The 24,586-nt window shown below is 39.2% G+C and overlaps 1 protein-coding gene across 4 annotated transcripts in view; it reads left to right on the forward strand.

Annotated features, from left to right (window-relative positions):
* Positions 1 to 23,072, forward strand: part of Cenpj (centromere protein J) — a 53,914-nt gene extending 30,842 nt beyond the window's left edge. For 2 of the 4 annotated variants that reach the window (XM_015499361.2, XM_048801455.1), the window contains 8 exons: positions 11,554 to 11,796; positions 15,973 to 16,057; positions 17,107 to 17,174; positions 17,379 to 17,489; positions 19,257 to 19,397; positions 19,484 to 19,568; positions 19,656 to 19,776; positions 22,741 to 23,072. In XM_015499361.2, coding sequence (XP_015354847.1) covers positions 11,554 to 11,796; positions 15,973 to 16,057; positions 17,107 to 17,174; positions 17,379 to 17,489; positions 19,257 to 19,397; positions 19,484 to 19,568; positions 19,656 to 19,776; positions 22,741 to 22,933 — 1,047 coding nt within the window. In that variant the 3' untranslated portion in view covers positions 22,934 to 23,072. The remainder of the gene's footprint in view (positions 1 to 11,553; positions 11,797 to 15,972; positions 16,058 to 17,106; positions 17,175 to 17,378; positions 17,490 to 19,256; positions 19,398 to 19,483; positions 19,569 to 19,655; positions 19,777 to 22,740) is intronic. The other 2 variants (XM_048801454.1, XM_048801453.1) reach the window with 2 other exon arrangements.
* Positions 23,073 to 24,586: the final 1,514 nt, after the last annotated feature.

A 24,586-nucleotide genomic window follows, 5' to 3' on the forward strand; every position in this document is an offset into this window, starting at 1 on the left:
ACAACAACAAAAAAAAGTGAAAAATGAAAAAAAAATCCCAAATTAAAAAAAAAACTTAATAAATGCAGTCTTAGCGTTTGATTAACTTCTCTTCCAGTAGGTGGAGCTGTGCCCACCGGGCCAAGCTTCTCCTCTCAATATGGGGGAACCAATCACTGTGCAGCAGCTCCTCCTCCCAGACTGGGCGGGTCTCCAATCCTGAGTGCCTAGGGCCTTCTCTTGTGTCTAGTCACTTCCCCACTTTTCCTCAAGCCAGGCCCCGCTCACTGGTGACGCTCACCACAATACTGGCTACACGCCAGGTCTGCTGCTCCCGGGAGCCCTGTTTTCATGAACGACTGGGCACACTCTCCCTGTTTGCCATTCCCTCAGACCCTAAGTTTGTAGAGCTTGGGGCTGAGAACCCTCAGCGAATTTTGCTTGCCCTCCGGTAGCCACGCCCCTGGTAGCTGGTGCAAGAGACCTCAGTTGTCAGCACTGGTGGGAGTGGTAGCCGGGAGTTTGCGCCGCGGGTCCCGCGCCACTCCTGATTCCCTCGGTCTGGCTATCGCGCTCACGGGAGAGCTGGGAGCGGCCCTTAAGGTTTCCCCGCTGTGTGGAGAAGGAAGGCTAGGGGGTTACACACCTGTCGCCGCCGGTTTCAATGGAGTTATCTCCTCCGCCGCATTCTGGTGACATCAGTTCTCTGCCATGGTGGTATCCCATGCAAATGGCGACAGTTCGTTCCCTTTGCTGGGTGACCAATGCAACGGGTGGGTCCTGACTGGCTCTCCCAAGCCCCGTCTCAATCCTGTGGCCACTGCCTATGAAGGCTCGGTTGGCATTTACCTCCGTAGGTTCAGAAGGGCCGACCAGTTGTTTCAGCGGGATCGTTTAGTGCTGAGTCACAGCAGTTTGTCTGCGAGAAGCAGGCGAACAGGAGCTTGAATTCAGCCGATCCGGGCTCGGTGTGTGTTCTGAGAGGCCCAGACTGTTCGCCCCAGATCCACGTCAGCTCAGCATTGCCTAGTGATCCTGAGCAAACAGCATTTAGACGGTTTACGACTCCCTATGCCCCCACAGCTGACGAGGTCAGAGACTTGATCTCACCGTGCCTGCCGCCATGTTGGATCTTGAGTTCTGTAGTTTCTTTGTTTAGCTTTTGTTTGGTAGATCTATCTAGTGGTGAAAGAGGTGTGTTAAAGTTACCCAGAATTATGTGTTGTGATCTATTTGACTCTTGAACTTGAGAAGAGTTTGATTGATGAACACAGATGCTCTGTTGTTTGTTATGCTTGTTGATGTATGGTTCCCTTAAGCAGTATGAAATGTGTATCTTTATCCCTTTTGATTAACTTTGGCTTGAAGTCTAGTTTATTTGACATGAGGATGGAACCCCCTGCTTGCTTACGTAGGACATGTGAATGGTATATTTTATCCCAACCTTTCACCTTCAGTCTGTGGGCATCTTTTTCTATGAGATGAGTCTCTTGAAAGCAGCATATTGTGGGTTTTTTTAATCTAATCTACCAGCCTGTGTCTTTTGATGGTGAGTTTAAGCCATTAACATTTAGGGTTATTATTGAGATATGATTTGTATTAACGGTCATTTTTGTTTATTTTTGGTATTTAGCTTGACTTGGTTTCTGCTTTGGATTTTCTTTTATTGTAGTTCTTCCCTTTGCAGATTTTCATTGTTGTTTTTCATTTCCTCCTCGTGGAATATTTTGCCAAGAATGTTTTGTAGTGCAGGCTTTCTTGCTGTAAATTTTTTTAAGTTGTTGATAGACATTTATTTTATTTATTTATATTTATGTGGTGCTGAGGATAGGACCCAGTGCCTCACACATGCCAGGCAAGTGCTCTACCACTGAGCCACAACCCCAGCCCTCTTGCTGTAAATTCTTTTAGCTTTTGTTTATCATGGAAGGTTTTTATTTCATCGTCAAATTTGAAACTTAATTTTGCTGGATATAAGATTCTTGGTTGGCATCCATTATCTTTTAGAGCTTTGGTATATATTGTTCCAGGATCTCCTAGCTTTGAGAGTCTGGGTTGAAAAATCTGAGATTCAAATTGGTTTCCCTTCCTTATTCTGTATGCTAGGCATTTTCATTATAATGTGTCTTGTTTGTAGAGCTGTTGTGATTTTGTACATTTGGTGTCCTATAGGCCTCTTATTTGATTTTCCAATTCATTCTTCATGCTTGGGAAATTTTCTGATATTATTTCATTGAAGATATTGTGCATTCCTTTGGTTTGAATCTTTGAACTTTCCTCTATCCCAATAAATCTTAAATTTGGTCTTTTGATGGTATCCTATAATTCTTAGATGTTCTGTTCGTGGTTTTTTACCATCTTCACTGTGAGGTCAACTTTATTTTCAAGATTGTATATTTTGTCTTCATTGTCTGAGGTTCTGTCTTCCAAGTGGTCTAGTCTGTTGGTGATGCTATCTATTGAGTTTTTAAATTGGCTTATTGTTTCTTTCATCTCAAGGATTTCTGTTTGTCTTTTTTTCAGTATCTCTTTTTCTTGAAGTAATCTCTTGCAACCTATTTGCTTTCTTATCTCTTTGTTGGTGTGATCAGTGGTTACCTGTATTTGCTCTCCTATTTCTTTGTTAGAGTAACTGATTTTTGCCTGTTATCTGCTCACTTAGGTCATTTTTTAATTCCCAAATCATTTTAGTTATGTATATTCTGAACTCCTTCTCTGACACTTCTTATCTATGGACTCTATTGTTGTAGTATCTTGGTTTGTTTGGGACACTTTCCTCCCTTGTTATTTCCTCCCATGTTATTTCTGTGTGCCTTCCTCTCTTGCAGTGTAGATCTCTGAGGTATTACAGCTTCTGCCCTATTGTCTTATAGTGTGCCTACAGGTTATCAATACTTCACTTTTAAGGGAGAGATCAATATTTTAGCATTCAGTGTACCCAATGTGCAGCCATATATCAGCTTCTATTTTTACATTTACAGTTTTTCACTATAAACAGAAATGATGAGTTTGGTTATCTTCAGCCATATAATTAATAGGTTTGTGTATAATGGTTTATAGTTTCTTATGGTGGAAGGGGAGGTCTGGGGGGCTGGCTGAGATGTTTATGAGGTAGGATGTGAGAATATGGATGTATAGATTATATGACTAGTGAGAGGATAATCAAAGGAAGTTGGCTGTTAGTAGGAGAAACAAGAGATAGGCAACCCCATGTCCACCATGCGGCCTGCGCATTGGTTTCATTAATGAGGTTCTTGGCATAAAAGTTAGCTAGCAGAGATTGAAATAAAACACGCAGACTCAGTTACCTTTTTCTATGACCAGGTCCGAGATGGCTCCCCTCTCTGGCTCCAACCTCGAACCACCCGTAGGGCAGCAAGGATTACTCAGGGCTAGCAGGAGAGAGAGAGAGCGAGCACGCCAGGGAGTAGCCTTTTATTGGGGAACAAGAAATTCAGGGGATAATTCCATCCAATGAAGGTTGAGGGGGGGCCGCACTCCAAGGTCAGGGTCAGTGATTGGGCCCCCAGGGTCAGTGGTCAGCAACACCCCCACACGGACGGGTTCTCTCATCAGGAGAGGGCCTGGAAAATTTCGACACAGCCAGAAGCCTCAGGCCCAAACCGGGAGTCGCCCAGTCATGCATTAGAATGGCTCTCCACACCCATGCAAGACTCTCTGTTACCTCAGCAACAGGATAACTGTTTGCACCCCTAGTAGAGAAACCTTTGGTGCAGCCCGGCCACAGGGGCCTTGATGACGTCTTACGAGGTCTTTATTGTTGGTTCTTGGTAGAAGTGGCCATATGCTAGTTTTGTGGCAGTGGCAACCTCAAGCCTGTATGTTTCCTGATATTGGGCCATGGAGCCACGCTTTGGTGAATAAGGAACCCCAGCGCGGGTTGACTCTCCATGTAGTAAAGGGGAGGCTCTGCCTCCAGGCTGTGAGTGGGGGGTGGGCTCTGCCTCCTAATTAGTTTTTTTATGTAGTACTGGGAGTCCAACCCAGTGCCTAATGCATGCTAGGCAAGCGTTCTACCACTGAGCCACAACTCCAGCCCTGGCTCCTTGTTTTAAACACTAGTAGATTTTATTTAAAAAAATATATATATTTTATATATTATATATATTATATATATATATATTTGTTTGTTTATTTATTTTAGTTGTAGGTGGACACTATACCTTTATTTTTTATGTGGTGCTGAGGATCGAACCCAGTGCCTCATGTGTGCCTGGCAAGCACTCTACCACTGAGCCCCAGCTCCAGCTCCAGCCCCTAAACACTAGTAGTTTTGAGTTTTTTTCTTTCTTTTCTTTCTAATCTTGTGTGGCATCCTTGATTAATCTCTGTACACCTACAGCTTTAGTTACTGCATACAATGTTGCTCAGGGTCTTTAATTCTATTAGTTTATTTTTGTGGGGAAAAAAACAGTTGCTAATATGTTTTGATTAATGCTTGGTTTATTAGGTTTTGACATGCTAGTAAAATTTTTTATTTTAAAAGATAATATAAACAAATCACATTCAGTTGATACAAAAAGATGTATAGTGAAATCTTTCTCTCTTCTTTTGGCCTTAGCCACCTGATACACCTCTTTTTTATTCTTTTTAGTTATACATGACAGTAGAATGTATGTTTTTTTTAAATATCTATTTTTAATTGTAGTTGGACAATACCTTTTATTTATTTTATTTATTTATTGTTATGAGGTGCTGAGGATTGAATCCAGGGGCTTGCACATGCTAGGCAGACACTCTACTGCTGAGCCATAACCCCAGCCCAAGTAGAATGTATTTTGACATATACACAGAATATAACTTCCCATTCTTGTAGTTGTGCATAGTGTGGAGTTACACTGGCTATGTATTCATATGTGAATATAGGAAAGTTATGTCCACTTCATTCTACCGTCTTTCCCATTCCTACTCCCCTCCCTTCCTCCCATTCCCTTCTGTCCAATCTGAAGAACCTCCACTACCACCACCCACCCGTGCGCCTCCATTGAGACTCAGCATCCACCTATTAGAGACATCATTCAGCCTTTGGTTTTTTGGGATTGTCTTATTTCACTTAGCATGATAGTCTCCAGTTCCATCCATTTACTGGCAAATGCCATATTTTTTTTTGTTCTTTATGGCTGAGTAATATTCACTGTGCATATGTACCACATTTTCTTTATCCATTCATCTGTTGAAGGGAACCTAGGTTGGTTTCATAGCTTAGCTATTGTGAATTGAGCTGCTATGAACATTGATGTGGCCATGTCACTATAGCATACTGATTTTAAGTCCTTTGGGTATATGCTGAGAAGTGGGATAACTGGGTCAAAGGGTGTTTCCATTCCAATTTTTCTGAGAAATCTCCATAGTGCTTTCAAGAGTGGTTGTACTAGTTTGCAGTCCCCCCAGCAATGTGTGAGTGAGTGTACCTTTTCCCCCACATCCTTGCTAACATTTATTGTTGCTTATATACTTGATAATTGCCATTCTGACTGGAGTGAGATGAAATCTCAGTGTAGTTTTAATTTTCAATCCTCTAATTGCTAGTGATGTTGAACTTTTTCTTTTTCATGTATTTGTTAACCATTTGTATTTCTTCTTCTTTGAAGTACCTGTTCATTTCCTTTGCCCATTCATTGATTGGATTATTTGTTTTGTTTTTTTTGAATATGCCTCTTTATAACATTTTTTATTGTAGAAAATTTCAAATAGTACATATTTTATCCCTCTCACCCTTCTCCATTCTTTTTTTGTTTTTTAATGTGTAATATTTAAAGTGAATTCCCTATTCAGTCATTTCATCTGTGAATACTCAAGTATGTATCTCTGAGAAAAGACCCTTTTAAAAAAATATAATTACATGCCTTTATCATACCTAACAGCCTTAATATCAATGATGACTGTTGTCCCTGGGTTTTTTTTTCTTTTATATTAATGGTAGAATATTGACATCTTTCTGTATTCAAAAGAGCATCATCTTTATTTTACCATTGTGTAGAATTGCAATGTAAGTGCCATGACTTATGTTACTGAACTTTTATGTTATTTTTGTTCCTTTTCTATTTAAAGAAGTACTATACCAAGTAACCTTGTACATATATCATTCTTCTATTTGCTCATTCAACACTTGGTTATTAAGTACCGATTGTGTAGCAGGCACATATCGGGAACATAGTAGTGAATGAAATACTTCAATCCCTATCCTTGTGCCCATGTAGCTCACAAACTTGAGTTTATCTGTGGGCAGTTTCCTAGAAGTGCAATATCCAGGTTAAATGGTGTGAGCACAAAAAATATTATCTAATTCTTCTTCTATACATATGCCAATTTTAGATTCCACTGTCAATTCTTAAGGGTGTGTTTTTGCTCTTTGCATAATAAAGATTAAAAATTGATATTAAACTTAATTTCTTTTAGACAGTCTTACAGTCACACATTTATTATGGCTTTTTTTGTAAACATTTAAAATACTTAAATAGTTAAAACATAATCAAATATAGAAAACTTCTATTATAAAATTGAAAACTATAACCAATTCTAAAATACTTGCACAATGAATTTGTCATTTCATTTTTCTTGTTTCTAAATCTCGTGGGATTAAAGCAATAGTTATTATTTTAAAAAAATATGTTTTGGTGTAGGTGGACACAATACCTTTATATTTTTATGTGGTACTGAGGATCGAACTCAGTGCCTCAAAGGTGCTAAGCAAGCGCTCTACCACTGAGCCACAATCCCAGCCCGCCATAGTTATTTTGATACTTGTTATATTAAATAAATCTTAACAGACCCAAAAAGAAGAAAAAACATCTCTCAGACCACTAAAGTTTCAAGATAGATCAGCTTAGGACCTGATCACCTCTTCTGAGTTGATTCAAATCAAGTTTTTGTAGTTCTGTTTTACTTTGTTGTAAAAATAATATATGGGCTTTACTTTCTTGAAACCTGATGCCTTTCCCTTGAATAATGTATGCTTTTGTTCTATGAGGCTCTGCTGTTCAGGCTGTTAGCCATTAGCTATGTGTGGCTATTTAGATTTAAATAAATTAAAAATAAAATTAGTCAGGTAGTCCCAGTTATTTGGGAGGCTGAGGCAGAAGGATCACTTGAGCCCAGGAGTTTAAGACCAGCCTGGGCAGCATTGTGAGGCTCCCATCTTAAAAAGGAAAAAAAAGAAAAATTAAAAGTTCAGTGTCTTAACTTTCATTTCAAGACTTAAAAACCATATTGGACAGTATAGGACTGGGCCTGCCATCACTGCAGGAAGCTATGGGCATTGTTCATCAAAGCTGTGTTTGGAGACAAGAGGTTGGGTTGGGTATTTTTCCTATTTAGGATGTTAGATATTTACAATTTTGGTACTCATTCTTGAACCCTTTCTGCTTTTTTAGCATGTCTGACTTCTGGTGTTAATTAAGCATTGGGTCCTTTTCATACTGGATTAATCATGTATGACTGTGTATATTCATTATTTTTTTCTGCTTTTGGATAGTTCCTTGTTTTTCTTACACTATTTGGCTTATTTATAGTAAGTACCAATTCACTGAACACTTCTAAGCACTGGGGAATTGGTAATATAAGATATCTCTGTCTTCTTGGAATTTACATTCATCATTGTTGTTTCTTAACCTCTCACAAAACCAAGTTGCTCTAATTAATTATAAAGTTTCTTGTCTGATAATCAAGTGGTCCCAACTTGACTAGTGGGAGCCCCTTTGATTGTAATGGCTTCTCTACCCTTTAATATACCCCTGAAGTTTTAGAAGTCTGCCTGCTTTTTGTAACAACTGGTTATTTCACACCATCTGGTCTTGGCTTTTTTTTGTTTTAAATCTTCTCCAGCTTTGGCATCCAATCATCTGCACATTAGGGGTGTCTGATGACTGGCAGTGGAGAGGTGCCTTTCTCAAGTCAGCAGTTCACCCACTGACCCATGTAGCTTTTATCTCATTTTCATGGAGTATGAGATTTTGTCAATAAGTCACCACTGATAACTAGCCATGTCTGCTGAACCTCCTGTTTTCTTCCTATACAATTAAATCTGGCTTCCTGGCCATCTACTATGAAATTGCACCTTTTGAGGATTCTGTGACTGCTCCAGTGTAAACCTCATGGTGAAGTCCCTCTGGGATGTGGCTTACCAGCATCCTTTGCCTTCTCATCCGTAAGCCTCATCTCTGTTTGCCTCCTGTGATACCTGAAGCTGTGGGTTTCTTATAACCTAGATTACTGCAAGGCTCAGATTCTATTGCTTTTTCCTCTCTTGAATTGAGGGGTGCATATGGCAACAGCAGAGGCAGTAGAAGTGTCAACCAGAGGCTTGGCCTTCCCTAACGTGTTCAGTTTATTTTCCAGGTTTATGTTAACATTTATCTGTTGAAGGTCCGACTTGCATCCTGGCCTCAACTGGTTAAGTTTGTCCAACTGGCTGCCGGACACTTCAGGCTCAGCATGTTCACAAGTCGCCTCCCAACTGTCCTTCCCTGTGCTTAAGTCAGAGACCTAGAATCTTTCTCCAGGCTTCTCGTTCTCTTCTATTCCATACTTTTCTGTCAGTAAAGTCTACCCCAATTCAAGTTGCTGTCTGAGTTAATAGATTTACTAAGTGCCTGGCCTCAACTCTTGCCCTGTTCATGTGGCTTCTTTCCTTAAGGAAGGAGGCCATGTCTTCTCTGTGCTCAGACTTTTTGATGCCTCTGCTTCTTTCTTACTATAAAAGCCTCAAGTTCTTACATGTCCTGGCCTCTCTTCTCTTGAAGCTTCTTGTCCTCCTGATGTTCATTTATCCCCCTTATTGCCCTGTGACTTTTGCCTGGCATCCTCCTTTTCTTGGGGGCGATACCGGGGATTGAACTCAGGGGCGATACCGGGGATTGAACTCAGGGGCACTGGAACACTGAGCCACATCCCCAGCCCTATTTTGTATTTAGACATAGGGTCTCACTACTGAGTTGCTTAGCACCTTTGTTTTGCTGAGGCTGGCCTTGAACTTGAGATCCTTTTGCCTTAGCCTCCCGAGCCACTGGGATTATAGGTGTGTGCCACCACACCTAGCCTGGCACCCTACACATCATATTCACAACTGCGCTTTCCTGCTCTGCACATGCATATCCCATTACCCTCACCTATGCTAATATTCCCCTTGAGATAGTTTATCATGAGGGCCTAAGCATGTGTGTGTGTGTGTGTGTGTGTGTATGTTTGTTTGTGTGTACTGGGAGTTGAATCAGAGAGTGATTTGCCACTGAGCTACATCCCCAGTCCTTTTTTTTTTTTTAAATTTTGAGACTGTCTTGTTAATTTGCTGATGGTCTTACTAAATTGCTGAGGTTGGCCTCAAACTTGTATCCTCTTGCCTCAACCTCTTATGTGGCTGGGATGTGTTACTCTTAATATTCCAAGGACCTTTAATGGTGCCTGAAAGTAGATATTTTGTAAATATCAGTAGCTTTTGAAATCTTAACCCATTTAGACTTGTTATCATTTTAGTATTAAAAGTCTATTTTCCTGTATAATAAAAATGCTTTTGAGAAATTTCTCACTTGTTGGTTATATTCTATAATTTTTTACATAAGGAATTTGATGTTCAGGAGCTTTTGAGGCATTCAACTGGGATTAAAGCTTTGACCTTAATAAGTCCAATTCTGTGCTGTTGATGGTATAGCACTCTTGAAGGAGAGAGCTTTGAGCCCTTGTGTCATTCTCTCTCCTACAGGCTACTTTATTGGCTGTTGTGTGGCCTAGGCAATAGATGGGGCCAAGTTTCTGAGTGTTTGTGCACATGTTACTGAGGTGGTCAGGGCTTTTGATGACTCAGCCCCCTTGCTGAGGGATCTCTTGTTTCTGCCAGTGCTCCTTTCTCTCAGTGCTTGGTCACTTCCAGCAAATTGCTTGTGCTCCATAGGTGACTGATCTTACCTTGTTCTAACATCAGTCTTTTTTTTTTTTTTTTAAATATTTTTTTTTAGTTGTTGATGGACTTTTATTTTATTTATTTTTTATTTTTATTTTTTAATTTGTTTTAATTAGTTACACATGACAGTACAATGACCTTGACACATACATTTGAATCAGATGGGATATAATATCTCATTTTTCTGAGTATACAGGTTGCAGAATCACATTGGTCATGCATTCACATATATACACACAGTAATAATAATGTCTATTTCATTCTACTATCCTTCCTATCTCCCCAGCCCCTTCCCTCCCCTCCCATCACTTCTCTCTACCTAATCTAGGGTAACACTATTCTTTTTTTTTTTCTCATATCTTCATACATGTATTTTGTATAACAGTGAGGGTCTCCTTCTACCATCCATGCAATTCCCTTTCTCCCTCCCTTTCCCTCCCACCCCTCTTCCCTATGTAGAGGTAATCTTCCCATGCTCTTCCTCTCTTCCCCATTTTGAGTCACCCCCCTTATATCAGAGAAGATATTCGGCATTTGTTTTTTTGGGGGGATTGGCTAACTTCACTTAGCGCATAATCTGCTCTAATGCCATCCATTTCCCTGAAAATTCCATGATCTTATTATTTTTTAGTGCTGAGTAATATTCTATTGTGTATATATGCCACATTTTTTTTTTTATCCATTCATTCATTGAAGGGCACCTCCACAGTCTAGCATTGTGAATTGTGCTGCTATAAACATTAATGTGGCTGTGTCCCTGTAGTATGCTCTTTTTAGGTCTTTTGGGTATAGTCCGAGAAGAGGAATGGGTCAGATGGTGGTTCCATTCCCAACTTTCCAAGGAATCTCCATACTGCTTTCCAAATTGGCTACACCAATTTGCAGTCCCACCAGCAATGTATGAGTGTGCCTTTTTCCCCCTCGAATCTTTGCCAGCACTTGTTGTTATTTGTCTTCATCATGGTTGCCATTCTTACTGGAGTGAGATGGTATCTTAGAGTAGTTTTAATTTGCATTTCTCTGATTGCTAGAGATGATGAGCATTTTTTCTTAGCAGTGCTAAGAATGGAACCAAGTGCCTCACACAAGCTAGTAGACAAGCTCTCTACCACTGAGCCACAACCCCAGCTGCCCGACATTAGTCTTGATTTCTGTTTGTCTACTTGCACATTGCTTCTACACATTTCAGTAGTTTCTTTACTTATTTAGTTAGGCCATTGAAAACTCTGTTAACACCCATGTCTTCCAATGAATTCCATATAAAATCAGTTTTCAGGTCAGGTTGTTTTGACTTTGGAATCAGTATACCATTTATCAAAACTTTTCCTTCTGTTTATGAATTCCTGTAATTTTTTCTTTACCAGGTATTGCTCATAGATCCTTTCTTTTTCTTTCAATTATTGTCTTTGGTTAGGCCTTTATTATCTCATGCCGTGTTATTACAGTCAGCTTCTAAGGGGTGTGGTCTCTGCTTTCTAGAATTGTTAATGATATAAAGTGAAAGTCTCACCTGATTCCCTATTCCTTTCTCCAAAAATCCAGTCATTTATTGCCTAAGCCTTTTCTGATGTTGGTTTTGGGCTATTGTTTCATTGATGTGTCTCTTTGGTCCTTTTACTTTTAAATCTAATTTTTTTTTTTTTTTTTGCTGGGGAGAGGCTTTGAAACAGCAAGTAGCAGATTTACAAGAAGATTTGAAAAGAAAGGAAGCAAAATGGTCAAGCACACACGGTCGTCTCAGAAGCCAGATAGAAATGTTAGTCAAAGAGAACACGGATCTCCGGGAAGAGATAAAAGTGATGGAAAGATTCCGAATTGATGCCTGGAAGAAAGCAGAAGCAATTGAGAGCAGCCCTAAGGCCTACCAGTGTATGACTGCCACAAAAAACGATGAGTCTGTGGTAGGTTTTGGAGTCTAGCTGGTTTTGTGAGGTCAGAGGGTGATGGTAAATATTCAAGCATTCAAATTCATAAAGACAAAGTGGAATGGTAGATGCCAGGAACTGGGGGACAAGGAGTTAGTATTTAGTGTGTTAAAAATTATAGATTTATAAGATCACAAGGTTATAGAGATGGTTGGACAACTGATGTTATACAACAACAGTGTGAATGTACACTGAAGTGTACCTTTAACAATGGTTAAGATGATGAATTTTAGCTGGATGGACATGGTGCATGCCTGTAATACCAGCCACTTGGAGCCTGAGGCAGGAGGATCACAAGTTCAAGGCCAGCCTCAGCAACTTAGTAAGGCACATTCTCAAAATCAATAATTTAGCTCAGTGGTAAAACACCCTTTTGTTCAATTCCTAGTACAAAAACAAAAATTTCGTGGATTTTTAGGTTATGTGTATTTTACCATAATTAAAATTCTTTTGGGGGCTGGGGATGTAGCTTAGTTTGCAGAGCAGTTGCCTAGCAGTGCAAGGCCCTGGGTTCAGTCCTGTATGCTTTGCTATACAGTTACTTGACAAATTTATTTTATTTTTTGTATGGGAGATTTAACCAAAGGGTGCTTTACCATTGAGCTGCATTTCTAGCCCTTTTTGTTTTTTGAGACAGAGTCTCACTAAGTTGCTGAGGCTGGCCTAGAACTTGTAATCCTTCAGCCTCAGCCTGAAGTCACTAGAATTACAAGTCACTAGAATTACAGGCAGTGCGCCCAGCTCAAATTTATTTATTTACTTATTTTAATTTTTTAAAAAATATTTTTTAGTTGTAGATGGGCATAATACCTTTATTTATGGGGTGCTGAGGATTGAACCCAGTGCCTCACATGTGCTAGGCGAGTGCTGTATCACTGAGCCATAACCCCAGCCCTTCATATTTATTTTTATACTTCTTACAAAGGAGGAAGGAGGTATTCTACAATAGGTTAGATAACCTCAGTTTAAAAGAACCAAATGTATGTCAAGTTTTTGCAGTCACATACATAGGCTTCTTTCTAATCAGGGTACTGGTCTTTCATTTATCTATGTGAATAACCAGGCTGTGGCAGGCATATGGGGGTACAGCAGTGAGCAAAACAGACAAAATTCCTTGCCTTCATGGAATTTATTCTAGTAGCAGCAGAAAGATTTTAAATAGAATAGATAAATAAATGTGTGGTATGAAATAGTGATGGGACTAAGGGGAAAAAAGCAAGACTGGAGGAGATAGCTGTTGAGGTGTGGAGCATGGGGTACTACCATTTGGATAGGATAGCTGGGTAGGATTCCTTACTAAAGAAGAATGGCTTGCAGGAGGAAGCAAGGACATGCTGTGAGGATAAGGCACTGGAACTGACTGAGTGGGAGAGCTGCTGGGGACAGAACTGGAGGGAGATGGAACATGTTGGATTCACTAGGCCCTAACAGGTTCATATGAGCACTTGGGCTTTTCTTGAGTGAGTTACAAGCCCCTGGGGGTCAGGGTGGCCTGCCCCTTTATTTTAGTAAGCTTACACTGTCTGCTGCAGACTGAAGGAATAGATGGGAGGGCAAAATGGGCCTTGTCAGGAACACAGGGATTGTTTTGATGATTGGTGGCTGAGATTGGTTAGTGGCACTGGAAGATCTGAAGTGGACTAGATTTGTTGATGAACTGGTACAGGGATGTGACAGCAAAAGAGGAGTTAAGAATAACTTCCCATCACTGTTTAGTTTGCTTTTGGCCTAATGGAGCCCAAAAGAAACCTGAAGAAAAGCAAGTATTTTCAGGGAGTATGGCTACTAGGAGCTCAGATGTTGTCAAGGAAGTAGGAAATACTGTCTAGCCATTATGTGGAGATGCTGCTGTGGCATTTATACAGATGCTGTGGGTTGCACTTGGGGTCTTCTGAATGTGTGCTGAAGCATTAGGCCAGGGGAGACCACTGGGGCTGTGAATGGATAGGGAAGAGCTAGCTCTGAAACAAGGGATGAAGAGAGTGAACAGCCTGACAGCAGGTAGAATGGAGGCCAGTGTGGTGTCCTGAGGCAAATGAAGAAAGTACCTTGAAGAGGAGAGTTCCTTACTATATAGGTTGTTGCTGCAGAGTAAGGACTGAGACCAGCCATCTGATTTACCAAATTGAGATAACTGCGGTGGGCAATAAATCTGTTGTCTTGGAGTAGTGAAGGTGAAAGCCTGACAAGAGAGAATGCGATACAGTTACAGACAAAGCCCAAGAGCTCTGTGGTGAGGTGTGTAGAGGCTGAAGAGAAGGATTTTTGTGTTTTTCAAGATAGGAAAATGAACAGATGAGGACAAATGTGTATGTTTATAGTATTGATTCAGTGGAGAGGAAGACGCTGATACAGGAGAAAGTAGGGGAATGTCCAGAGTGGCATCTTGGGACAGATGAGGGGTAGGTCTGGGAATGAATGGAGGGTTGGTCCTGGCCAGGTATAGGCTGCTGTACCTGATGACAGGCTAATGCTGGTGGCAGCTGGTAGTAGGTCCCCTCTAAAGCTTTAACTTTCTCAGGGAAGCTGAAGCATGCTCATTAGCTGAGGGGGGTGGAGGAGGAGTTGTAGGAGGTTGAAGAGGAAGGAGAAAGTGAAAAGTAGTTTTCTGAGTGGAAAGCAGGAGGATTGTGGAGGTAGGGAGGCTGATTCAGGGCTTTACTGGGGCCTACCTGGGTTAGAGACTATAAGTGAAAAGACAATTTTTTTTCCTTCAGTTTTTTGGGTGTAAGGTGGCAGAAAATTATATTTTAGCAAACACATAGTCACACAAGTGAAAGCCAAAATGAGAGAGGTATGTGGAAGTTGGCAAGACAAGAGTGACTACAGTGAACCATGAATTTAAACTGTATTAGAAGGCATAAGACTACAAGGTACTGAGGACATCACAAAAATATATGAGTTAATGAACTGTTAGGCTATGCATTGTCAGTGTCAGTTTTAGAGGAATGAGCTATAGAACGATAGATGGGTGGTAAGGAAGTGGCATTCTCCTTTACTCCACTAACACTTTATTATGGAACTGCACCAAAAAGAGAACAAATGAAGACTAATATGATTATGTTAGTCAGCTTTCTGTCTCTGTTACAAAATACTTGAGTTAAACAATTAAAAGGAAGAAAAGTTTATTTTAGCTCACAGCTTTATTCCATGGTCATTTGACCCCATTGTTTTGGGCCTGTGGTGAAGCCAGACATTATGGTGGGGAGTATGAGTTGAGCAGAGCTGCTTACCGCGTGGTAGCAGGGAAGTGAAAGGGTAGAAGGAAGGGTCCCAGGTCCCAATATTCCCTTCATGGACCTACTTCCCCAAATAGGCCCCATCCTTAAGTAGTTTCCACAACCTCCCAGTATTTCTCTTATCTGGGGACCAGGCCTTCAACACATAAATTTTTGGAGGGGACATTTAAGATCTAAATCATAACATTAAACACCTGAAAACTCACTTAGAGTTAACCACCATGAGCACTTTTTTGTACTTTTGTATATGTTTTGCTAAGGTAATTTGAAGGTAATTGTAGTAATCAAGGCATCTAATCCTTAAATATATTAGCATTTTATTAAATGGCATTGAGTTTTTAAAGGCTAATTAGTTGGTGGAATGCCCCACCTTGTGGATCTTTGTAAGTGGAATGCTTTGAAATTCTGATTTTTGCACTTAGCTGGTAATTGTGGGTATTGATGATATTGATAATGTCAGATTCTAGGGTTTGCTCATTGGGATTTCTAGCTGAGGCAGGACAAAATATAGATTCAGGGAGTAAGGTCAAGACAGAGCAGGGAGGTCTCATCCTAGTGGTAGGAGCTCCAAGTTCAAGAGTGTGAATTCTCAGGGAGAGCTAGGTTTAGCCTTTGAGGGTATGACAGCTCCTGGAAGAGGCTGACTGATCATGAGGCCTGTGCTCACCTCACTAATTATGCTCTCTGATATGATATTTTGAAGAATGAATATATATAAAAGGAATATATGTGTATAGTTCATTCCTAGATGACAGGTAGGTCACTTCAGCCTACTGTGATAATAAAAAAATAAAAACAAGAATAAACAGACTTATAGTGTTCTTATCACTAACTTGAGTTTTGCTAGTTTCACTCAGTTTACTGATGTATAGACTAACACTCCTTTTATATTCAATTATCTCTAATACTTTAGAACCCATCTATTCGATTTCAAAAGAGCCACATTTCTTCAGGAACCCAGGTAGAAAAATGTAAGAAAAATTATTTGCCAACACGAGGTAAGAGGATGCATGGTTTTTTAATAAAATATTTCAGAATTTAAAGAATGGAGAATTTATAACCACTTTAAGAAATAAAACATTATAGATATAATTGAAGCCCCTGTACATCATCTACAGGTAGTAATTCCTGATAATATTCTGTACTTTTCTTTTTATTATTTTGCTACATTGTGTTCATAAATTGATATAGCATATTTTATATTCTGCAATTTGCTTTTTTTCTCTGAGTATTTTAAGATTTAAGTACATTGATACTTAAAAACTCTGGGTGACTGATTTTAAGAGCTCTACAGATCCCACTGCATATTTCCACAGTTAAGCGTCCCTGTTGCTGAGCATTTAGGTTCCCCCAGGTTTGCAGAATGATGTACAGGGCTACAGAGTGGGTCCTGTTGATATGGCTTTTCCAGGGTATGTATCAGGAGGAGGATGCTGGGTCATGTTAAGAGTGTGTGCACTTATTTTTATAATGTATGGGTTACATGATTTACTGTGCTGGCGATGACCTAAAAAGCTTAGGCTGCTGCCACTTGAACATACTGGTCAAGCCAAATTCTCTTTATTCTTGAATGCCTCTTTTATCTGTACCCCACACCAGTCTCTTAGCAGTCCTTGTTGATTGTCTTTAGAATACCATGGGTCTGTTATTTGAGCCCTTGTTTCTTCCTCTGCACTGTGTATCCTCTGAAAACAGATATTGTCATTGTCTTTGTTGGTCACTGAAGCCATAAGTACTTGTATAAATATTGGAATTCATATAATGGTAAACTCCTACAAATCAGTAGAGAAAAATACTAAGATTTCCTTAGTTAAAGGATAAAGGACAACAGTTCACAAAAGGATACAAATTAAATAAATGTTTGACTGTATTTGTAAGTTTTAACATTAAAAAAATTTTTTTAATTGTAGATGGACATATTGCCTTTGTTTATTTTTATGTGATGCTGAGGATCGAACCCAGTGCCTCACATATGCCACTGAGCTACAGCCCCAGCCTCTGTTTTAACATTTTAAATTTTGAAACTAACCCTTCAATTTTATCCTAGCAGGGAATCCATCTCAAAGATCCAAGTCTGTACCTGTTCGTGATTTAGGCAGCTCGGATAAAGGACAAGTAAATCTTTTTTAATTTTTGTATATTCAAATAGATTACTCAGGCTTGATATTGATGTTAAGTTTCTAAACTAGTATAAGGGAGGCTTTTATTTAACATTGTATATTTAACACCGAGTACTAGTCCTAGAACCCTATAATGGTAGAATTCTGTCTTTTGGAAATAAGTATATGTTTAAGCTGCTTGAAATGTCTTGTCTTATAGGCTGCCTTGTCCAGGGAGCCACTTGAACTGGTAAACTTCCCAGATTCTGAATATAAAAAGAAGGAAGAAAAAGAAGAAATTCAGGGAGAAATCAATCATCCTGATGGAAAGGTTAACAAAAAAAATTCTTAAAGATACTGAATGATTTAAAAAATAAACATTGGCTAAAATAGAGTGGAATGCTTAGATTATAAAATATGGTCATGTGTTGCATAATAACAGGGATCCATTCATCTGTGTTGTTAAGTGATTGTATCATAATGTGAACATTAGAATGTACTTATATAAATCTAGATGGTCATATATGTATAGGACCTCCGGGGGCATATAATTTTAGGGCTGTGATGAACAGAACGTTTACTCAAGATTAAATGAAGCACAAGAGAAAATGATGCAATCAAAAGATGCATTAAGCAGATTTATGAGGCTGTTCTTGGTGGAACATGCACATTGCTCACAGTAAATTTATAAGTAGTAGTATATGCTAAAATAACAGTAAAAAATGTAGAGAGTATATAAACTGGTAAAATAGTTATCAAGTTTACATATTTTCCATAATCATATATGTTTAATTTTCTGTACAACCATCAGTGCAGGTTTGTTTACACCAGCATCACCACTAACATGTAATGCCATTGCACTGTTACCACCTCTACATTGCTAGGTGATACGATTTTTCTGTTGCATTATCATTATGGGAGAACACTGTCCTATGTGTCACCCATTATTGATGGGAATGTTATCATGTGGTACTTGACTGTAGTTGATTCCTCCCCGCCCCCCCCAATACTGGGAGTTGGACTCAGGGCCTCTATGCATGCTAGACGAGTACTGCTGAAGTGCTGAGTTATACTTAGCCATTTAAAAAAAAAATATTTTGAGACTGGGTTTCACTAAGTTGCTAGGCTGGTCTTGACCTTGTGATATTCCTGCCTCAGTCTCCTAGGTAGCTGGGATTAGTGGTTTAACTTCAGGACTGTAGGGGTTTGAACATTTGGACTGTAAAAAATGCTCAGTGTGTTATATGCATTTAGTTGCCATTTCTAGTTTAGTGATATAGCAAAAGAAGGGAATACACCTGTGCCAGAGCTAAGCCTTTGTAGTTCATTCTAGCCCTCATCTTTTGCAGCCTTTCTTATGTTGGTCCTGACACAGGGGCCTCTCTCTTCATTCTAGCCTACATAGTTTGAGTCTTGTGCTTAGGAAAGTTGACTGGATATACCCAGCTGGGTATGCCCATTGAATGAGGAAATGAAAAAGGGTTATAAACAAGGTCTGCATATTGTAGAGAGGTGTGAGGGCTTTTTTCCCCCCTTTAGTTTTATGCAAAACCTGCTTTTTCAGATAATCAAATCTGATACATTTGAATTGAAATTATAAGACCAACGTTTAGTCAGTGTTCAACTTGAACAAGAGGACAACAAAGAATACAGTCAAAAGATTTTGATTTTCCAGAAAATCTCTTGCAGAGTAACAAATCATTGATATAAGGAAAGGTTTTCTATTTTTATTAGAGAATTCCAGCTAATAAATGGAAAAGGAATAAACAAATGGAAAAATCACCAGTTTGAAACCTCTAATGAAATAATGGATCTTCTTTACTTTTTTAAAAAAATATTTATTTTTTTAGTTTTAGGTGGACACAATATCTTTATTTTTCATTTATGTGGTGATGAGGATTGAACCCAGTGCCTCATGCATGCTAGGCGAGCACTCTACCACTGAGCCACAACCCCAGCCCCAAATCTTTATACTTTTCAGACAATGTTTTACTTTTTATTAGGAAAGATTTCAAAGCAGGCACTTAGAATTTGGCATATTATGGTTATGTGGTCTCAGGAGGATATCTTACCTACAGATAATCTTGTGTTCTTTTAGGTGGAAAAGGTTTATAAGAATGGGTGCCGACTTATACTATTTCCCAATGGGACTCGGAAAGAAGTAAGCGCTGATGGCAAGAGTGTTACTGTCAATTTCTTTAATGGTGATGTGAAGCAGGTCATGCCAGATGAAAGAGTGGTATGTTTTCCCAGGGATGTTTTCTTTAAGCTCAACCATTTGAACCATCTTGGGAGAAAGGGCTTCCTGACCTTATGTCTTTACAGATCTACTACTATGCTGCTGCCCAGACAACTCACACTACATACCCAGAAGGACTTGAGGTCTTACATTTTTCAAGTGGACAAATAGGTACAAACTTGCTCTATCCTCCTTTATTAAATTCTTCCCTTTATTTAAAAATAAAATAAAAGATTCATGGTAACCTTTTTAAAACAGAAAAACATTTCCCAGATGGAAGAAAAGAAATCACGTTTCCTGATCAGACTATTAAAAACTTATTTGCTGATGGACAAGAAGAAAGCATCTTCCCAGATGGTACAGTTGTCAGAGTACAACGGTATGGCATCTGTTAAATTTGTTTCCAGATTCTGTTTACATGGTTCAACTTTTACTACCATAGGATTTTTAAAAATCTAAAACATTTACTTACGTCATTCAAAATTTCAGTGAGATCAGAGAACAACGTTAAAGACTTAGAGAGCAGGTGAAACACAGTGTTAGCATTTTGAAGTTAAAAATAGTGAGAAATAAAGCCAGGCATGGTGGCACCCTTCTGTATCCCAGCAGTTCGGGAGACTGAGGCAAGAGGTTTGGGAGTTCAAAGCCAACCTGGCAAGACCCTGTCTCAAAATAAGAAAAAGGCTGGGGATGTGGCTTTAGTGGTTAAGTGACCTTTGGTTCAATCCCTGATACCAAAAAAATAAAACCCAAGAAATAGTGTGAGGTAACATGTTGTCTACACAATATTTCAGGAAAGGGGAATGACAAGTAGTTGTTTAAAAGTAAGTGTTTGTGCTGGGAACCATGGCGCACACCTGTAATCCCAGTGACTTGGAAGGCTGAAACGGGAGGGAGGATCATGAGTTCAAAGCCAGCCTCAGCAAAAATGAGGTGCTAAGCAACTTGGAGAGATGCTATCTCTAAATAAAACACAAAATAGGGCTGGGGTTGTTGCTCCAGTAGTAGAGCACTTGCCTAGCATGTGTGGGTTCAATTCTCAGCACCGCAATATAAGTAAATAAAGGTCCACCAACAACTAAAAAAAAATTTAAAATTTGAAAACATTGAAATGAGACACAAAGAAGGCAGGCAGTACCCGGTAAAATTTTAAGAATGACAAACTTAAACTATGGCAGCAGTATGTAAATTAAACTCTCTTTTCTCTCTTGCTTGTGTTCTGAATTTCTGCACCTCTTAAGTCTGTTTAAGTAGCCTCTCTGATCCAGTTCTTTTAAGTTCTTTAAAAATCACAACCTCATCTGTAATCACAGTGGCTGGGGAGGCCTGAGACAGGAGGATCACAAGTTCAAAGCCAGACTCAGCAAAAGCGAGGCACTATGCAACTTAGTGAGACCCTGTCTCTAAATACAATAGGGCTGGGGATGTGGCTTAGTGGGCAAGTGCCCCTGAGTTCAGTCCCTGGTTACCACCCCCCGCACCCCATGAGTGTCACCTTTCTCAAAGATAATGTTTCATGGCCTTGCCTGCCCAATCCATAATAGTTTATTATCCTCACCATTTTAATTGCGACCTTAATGAAACTACCAAATCCTGTTTTCTGTTTTTCCCCCTTTCTTAGAGATTGAAAGTACCTATTAAATGTTAGTTATATTTAACTAACTGAATTCTATGATATAAACTTGGCAAAAAACAAGGTAAAAACACTTAATAACTGGGGCTATAGCTCAGTGGTAGACTGCTTGCTTGCCTTGTGTACATGAGGCTCTGAGTTTGAACCCCTGTATTTACAAAATTAAAAAAAAAAAAATCACTCATTTAGATAACATAGACACTTCTTATGGTCATTTAGGCCCTTACCCTGACTGTAAATAAATAGCAGTAAATAAGTAAATAAGTAGCAGTCTGTTTTAAAATTAGAGGAAAAACATATAGTATATACTTCAAGTGCTATCAGAAAATTAAGATTTTTTTTCTTACATTTGAAATTTTGTGTAATAAAATGTAGAGAATATGATACAAAAGAATTTATATACCTGTTTATCCAAGTACTAACTCACAACCAGTCTTTTTCCATTTTTTCACAGACAAATCCCCGGATTATTTTGGCATTTCTAATTTATAGCAGTGGTTCTCAAAATTTAGTGTACATTAAAATCAACTGGATTGTTCAGGGTTATCTTGATGAGTCCCCTACTCCAGTAATTTATGTTTCTGATCAGTTCTTAAATGCTGCTGACACTGTGGAGGGCAGGAATCTCCTGGGTAAGCAGTAGCTTCTCAGAATGGCTTTGGAGTCCCCATACATGTACTCCTCATGCAGCCATTACATTTGTAGGAAAAGAAGAAACCACACAGTACTAGTACCAGTCTTTGTTCAGAAGTGGTGATTCCTAGTCTTCTACCCTATACTTCTCATTAGACTTGTGTCAGAGTTCAGTTTGAATGTCCACACATCAGGCAATCAACTTGGTGTTAATTTTTTCATTCTCTGCTTTAAAAAAATTTTATTGTGGTACTAGGGATTGAGCCCTGAGGCTATCATGAGTTATTACATCTTCAGCCCCCCCCCCTTTCATTTATTTTTTAGTTGTAGTTGGACACAACACCCCTACTTCACCCGTTTACCCCTGTATGGGGTGCTGAGGACCAAACCCTGGGCCTCGCGCGAGCGCTCCACTGCTGAACCACAACCCCAGCCCTCAGCCCCCCTTTTTTGAGACAGGATTTCAGTTGTTGAGGCTGGCCTAGAGAGTCTTCTGCCTTAGTCTCCCAAGTAACTGGGATTACAAATGTGTGCTATCATGGCCTATTGGCCTTTTTCATTGTTTCAAAATAGGCTGTCCTAAGTCTGATGCCCTTCCCAAGTACAGCTTTCTTCCCCACCTGATACAGAACAAGCACTTGGATGCTTTTAGTGAAAGGAGGGTCAAAACAAAACCACAAAAACTCCAAAATAGCTAGATTTTAATATAATGATCAACTTTTTAGAAGCAGAACACAAATAACATTAAAAAAAACAGGCATTTTTGTAGTAAAAATATGTTTATTAAAGCAAACTTTATCTGATAACTGAAGCCGTTAGCCTGCAGCAGAAATTCTATAGAAAGAACATGGAGCTGTAATAAGGACCAAAGGTATTGTCCACAAGAAAAATAACTGCAGAATCAAAAGGTTACTTTTAAGGAGTTTTCTTTCCCTTTGTGTGCACATTTTTCTTTTTCTTTTTTTAGTGGTGCTGGGATTGAACCCAGGCTAGGCATGCTAGGCCAGTGCTCTGCCACCGAGTTACACCTCAGCCCTATTACGTATTTTTAAAGAAATTCTATTTTAATTTTTACAGTGACGGCAACAAAATCATAGAGTTTAATAATGGCCAAAGAGAACTCCATACCTCCCAGTTCAAGAGAAGGGAATATCCAGATGGCACTGTTAAAACTGTCTATACAAATGGTCATCAAGAAACCAAGTATACATCTGGTCGAGTACGAGTTAAAGACAAGGATGGTAATGTCCTAATGGACACAGACTTGTAATGATCCTTGTATGACTATAATCATGAAGTAATACTGATTTTCCTGTCAAAAATGTATATTTCTTGTGAATTCTGTTTAATTTATTATAGATTCTGTGTGTATGTGTGTGAATAAATGTAAAAGATTATGTTTGCAGGAATGCATAGTTTCTTCATTTTATATTTGAAATGCACAAGGACAGCTTTCATTTATAAGTCACCTATCCTGTCTTTTACTGTTAGTTCATACGTTATGATGTTTTCCTTAGTCTATGTACAAGTTTCTAAATAATGTTTTGCATTGGAGATGGTTGTAAAAACCAGGAAGTACAAGATGTATGTCACATAAATGCCTCCCAGGCACAGCAGCCATAGAACATGGACTTGCACAGAGTGCATACTCAGGTGTCTCTCTCTCTCTAGCCAAAATATTAGTGTTCAATTAGTATTACAGAGGCGCATTAATTTTAATAGAATGGGAAGTTACAACAGTGAGTGAATACATATATTTCCAACAGTATTACAGGTAGTGGTATATAATCTTATACTAATTAGTTATAACAAGGCTGAAAAAATAGGACACCTGAAAGAGAGGTGGCTGTGAATAAGTAACTAGCCTGGTACTGATGGACTGCACCTTTGTGTTATCACCAATGATGCTGTAGACTGACAGAAGCGAGGTGTCTTGAAGAAGGGCAAGTCAGTCACCTCTCTATATCATAAATAGGACAATAAATTTTGATCAAACCTTGGTTTAAAAAAATAATACAAAAAAAAAAATTAAGGATTGAACTCGGGGGTGCTCTACCACTAAGCTATATCCTCCTCATCTTTTAAAAATTTTACTTTGGATAGGGTCTCACTACATTGCTGGCTTGGAACTTGCAATCCTCCTGCCTTAGCCTCTGAGTAGCAGGTGTGTGCCACCTCCCCAGGGTAGGAAAGTAAGTTGATAATGACTCATTTGAAAAAAGAATGTATCAGCTCGTGCTGTGGTGCATTCCTGTAATCCCAGTTGCGGGGGAGACTGAGAGAGGAGCATTGTGAGTTCAAAACCAGATTCAGCAACTCAGTGAGATCCTATCTTGAGTACCCCTGAGTTCGATCCTTGGTAGCAAAAAAAAGAAGAAAAAATCAATTCCAGGTGATTTAAAAACTGAATATGAAAACAAAAGTTCACAACTTTTTCATGAAAATGAGCTATATTACCTCAGGATAGGGAAGGATTTTTAAATAAGACACATACACACACACAAAAAAAACCCCCACAAATCTTAAAGGTTATAAATAAGTGAAAAAGTGTCAAAAGCTAGTACAAGAAAGGGAAAAGGATGCTGGTTGTGGTGATGCACATCTATAATCCCAGCTACTCAGGAGGCTGAGGCAAAGAAATGCATGATTGAGGCCAGCATGGGCAACTTGGCGGCAAGACCCTGTCTTAAAATGAAAAGGGCTCAGCTCAGAGGTAAAGCCCTTTCCTCACATAGGGATGTTCTAGTTTCAATACCCAGCAACCCATACCCACCCCACCAAAAGCCATAGGCTAGAAGACTAGATGATACATAAGCCTGACAAAAGATTACTATAGTAAATCAGTAAAATTATAACTCAACAGAAAATTGAACCAAAGCTATGAATATAATTCTGTTAATAAACTAGAAAATGCATATTAAAT

The sequence above is a fragment of the Marmota marmota genome, unplaced genomic scaffold, assembly GCF_001458135.2.
Source record: "Marmota marmota marmota unplaced genomic scaffold, marMar, whole genome shotgun sequence".
Classification (NCBI taxonomy): Eukaryota; Metazoa; Chordata; class Mammalia; order Rodentia; family Sciuridae; genus Marmota; species Marmota marmota.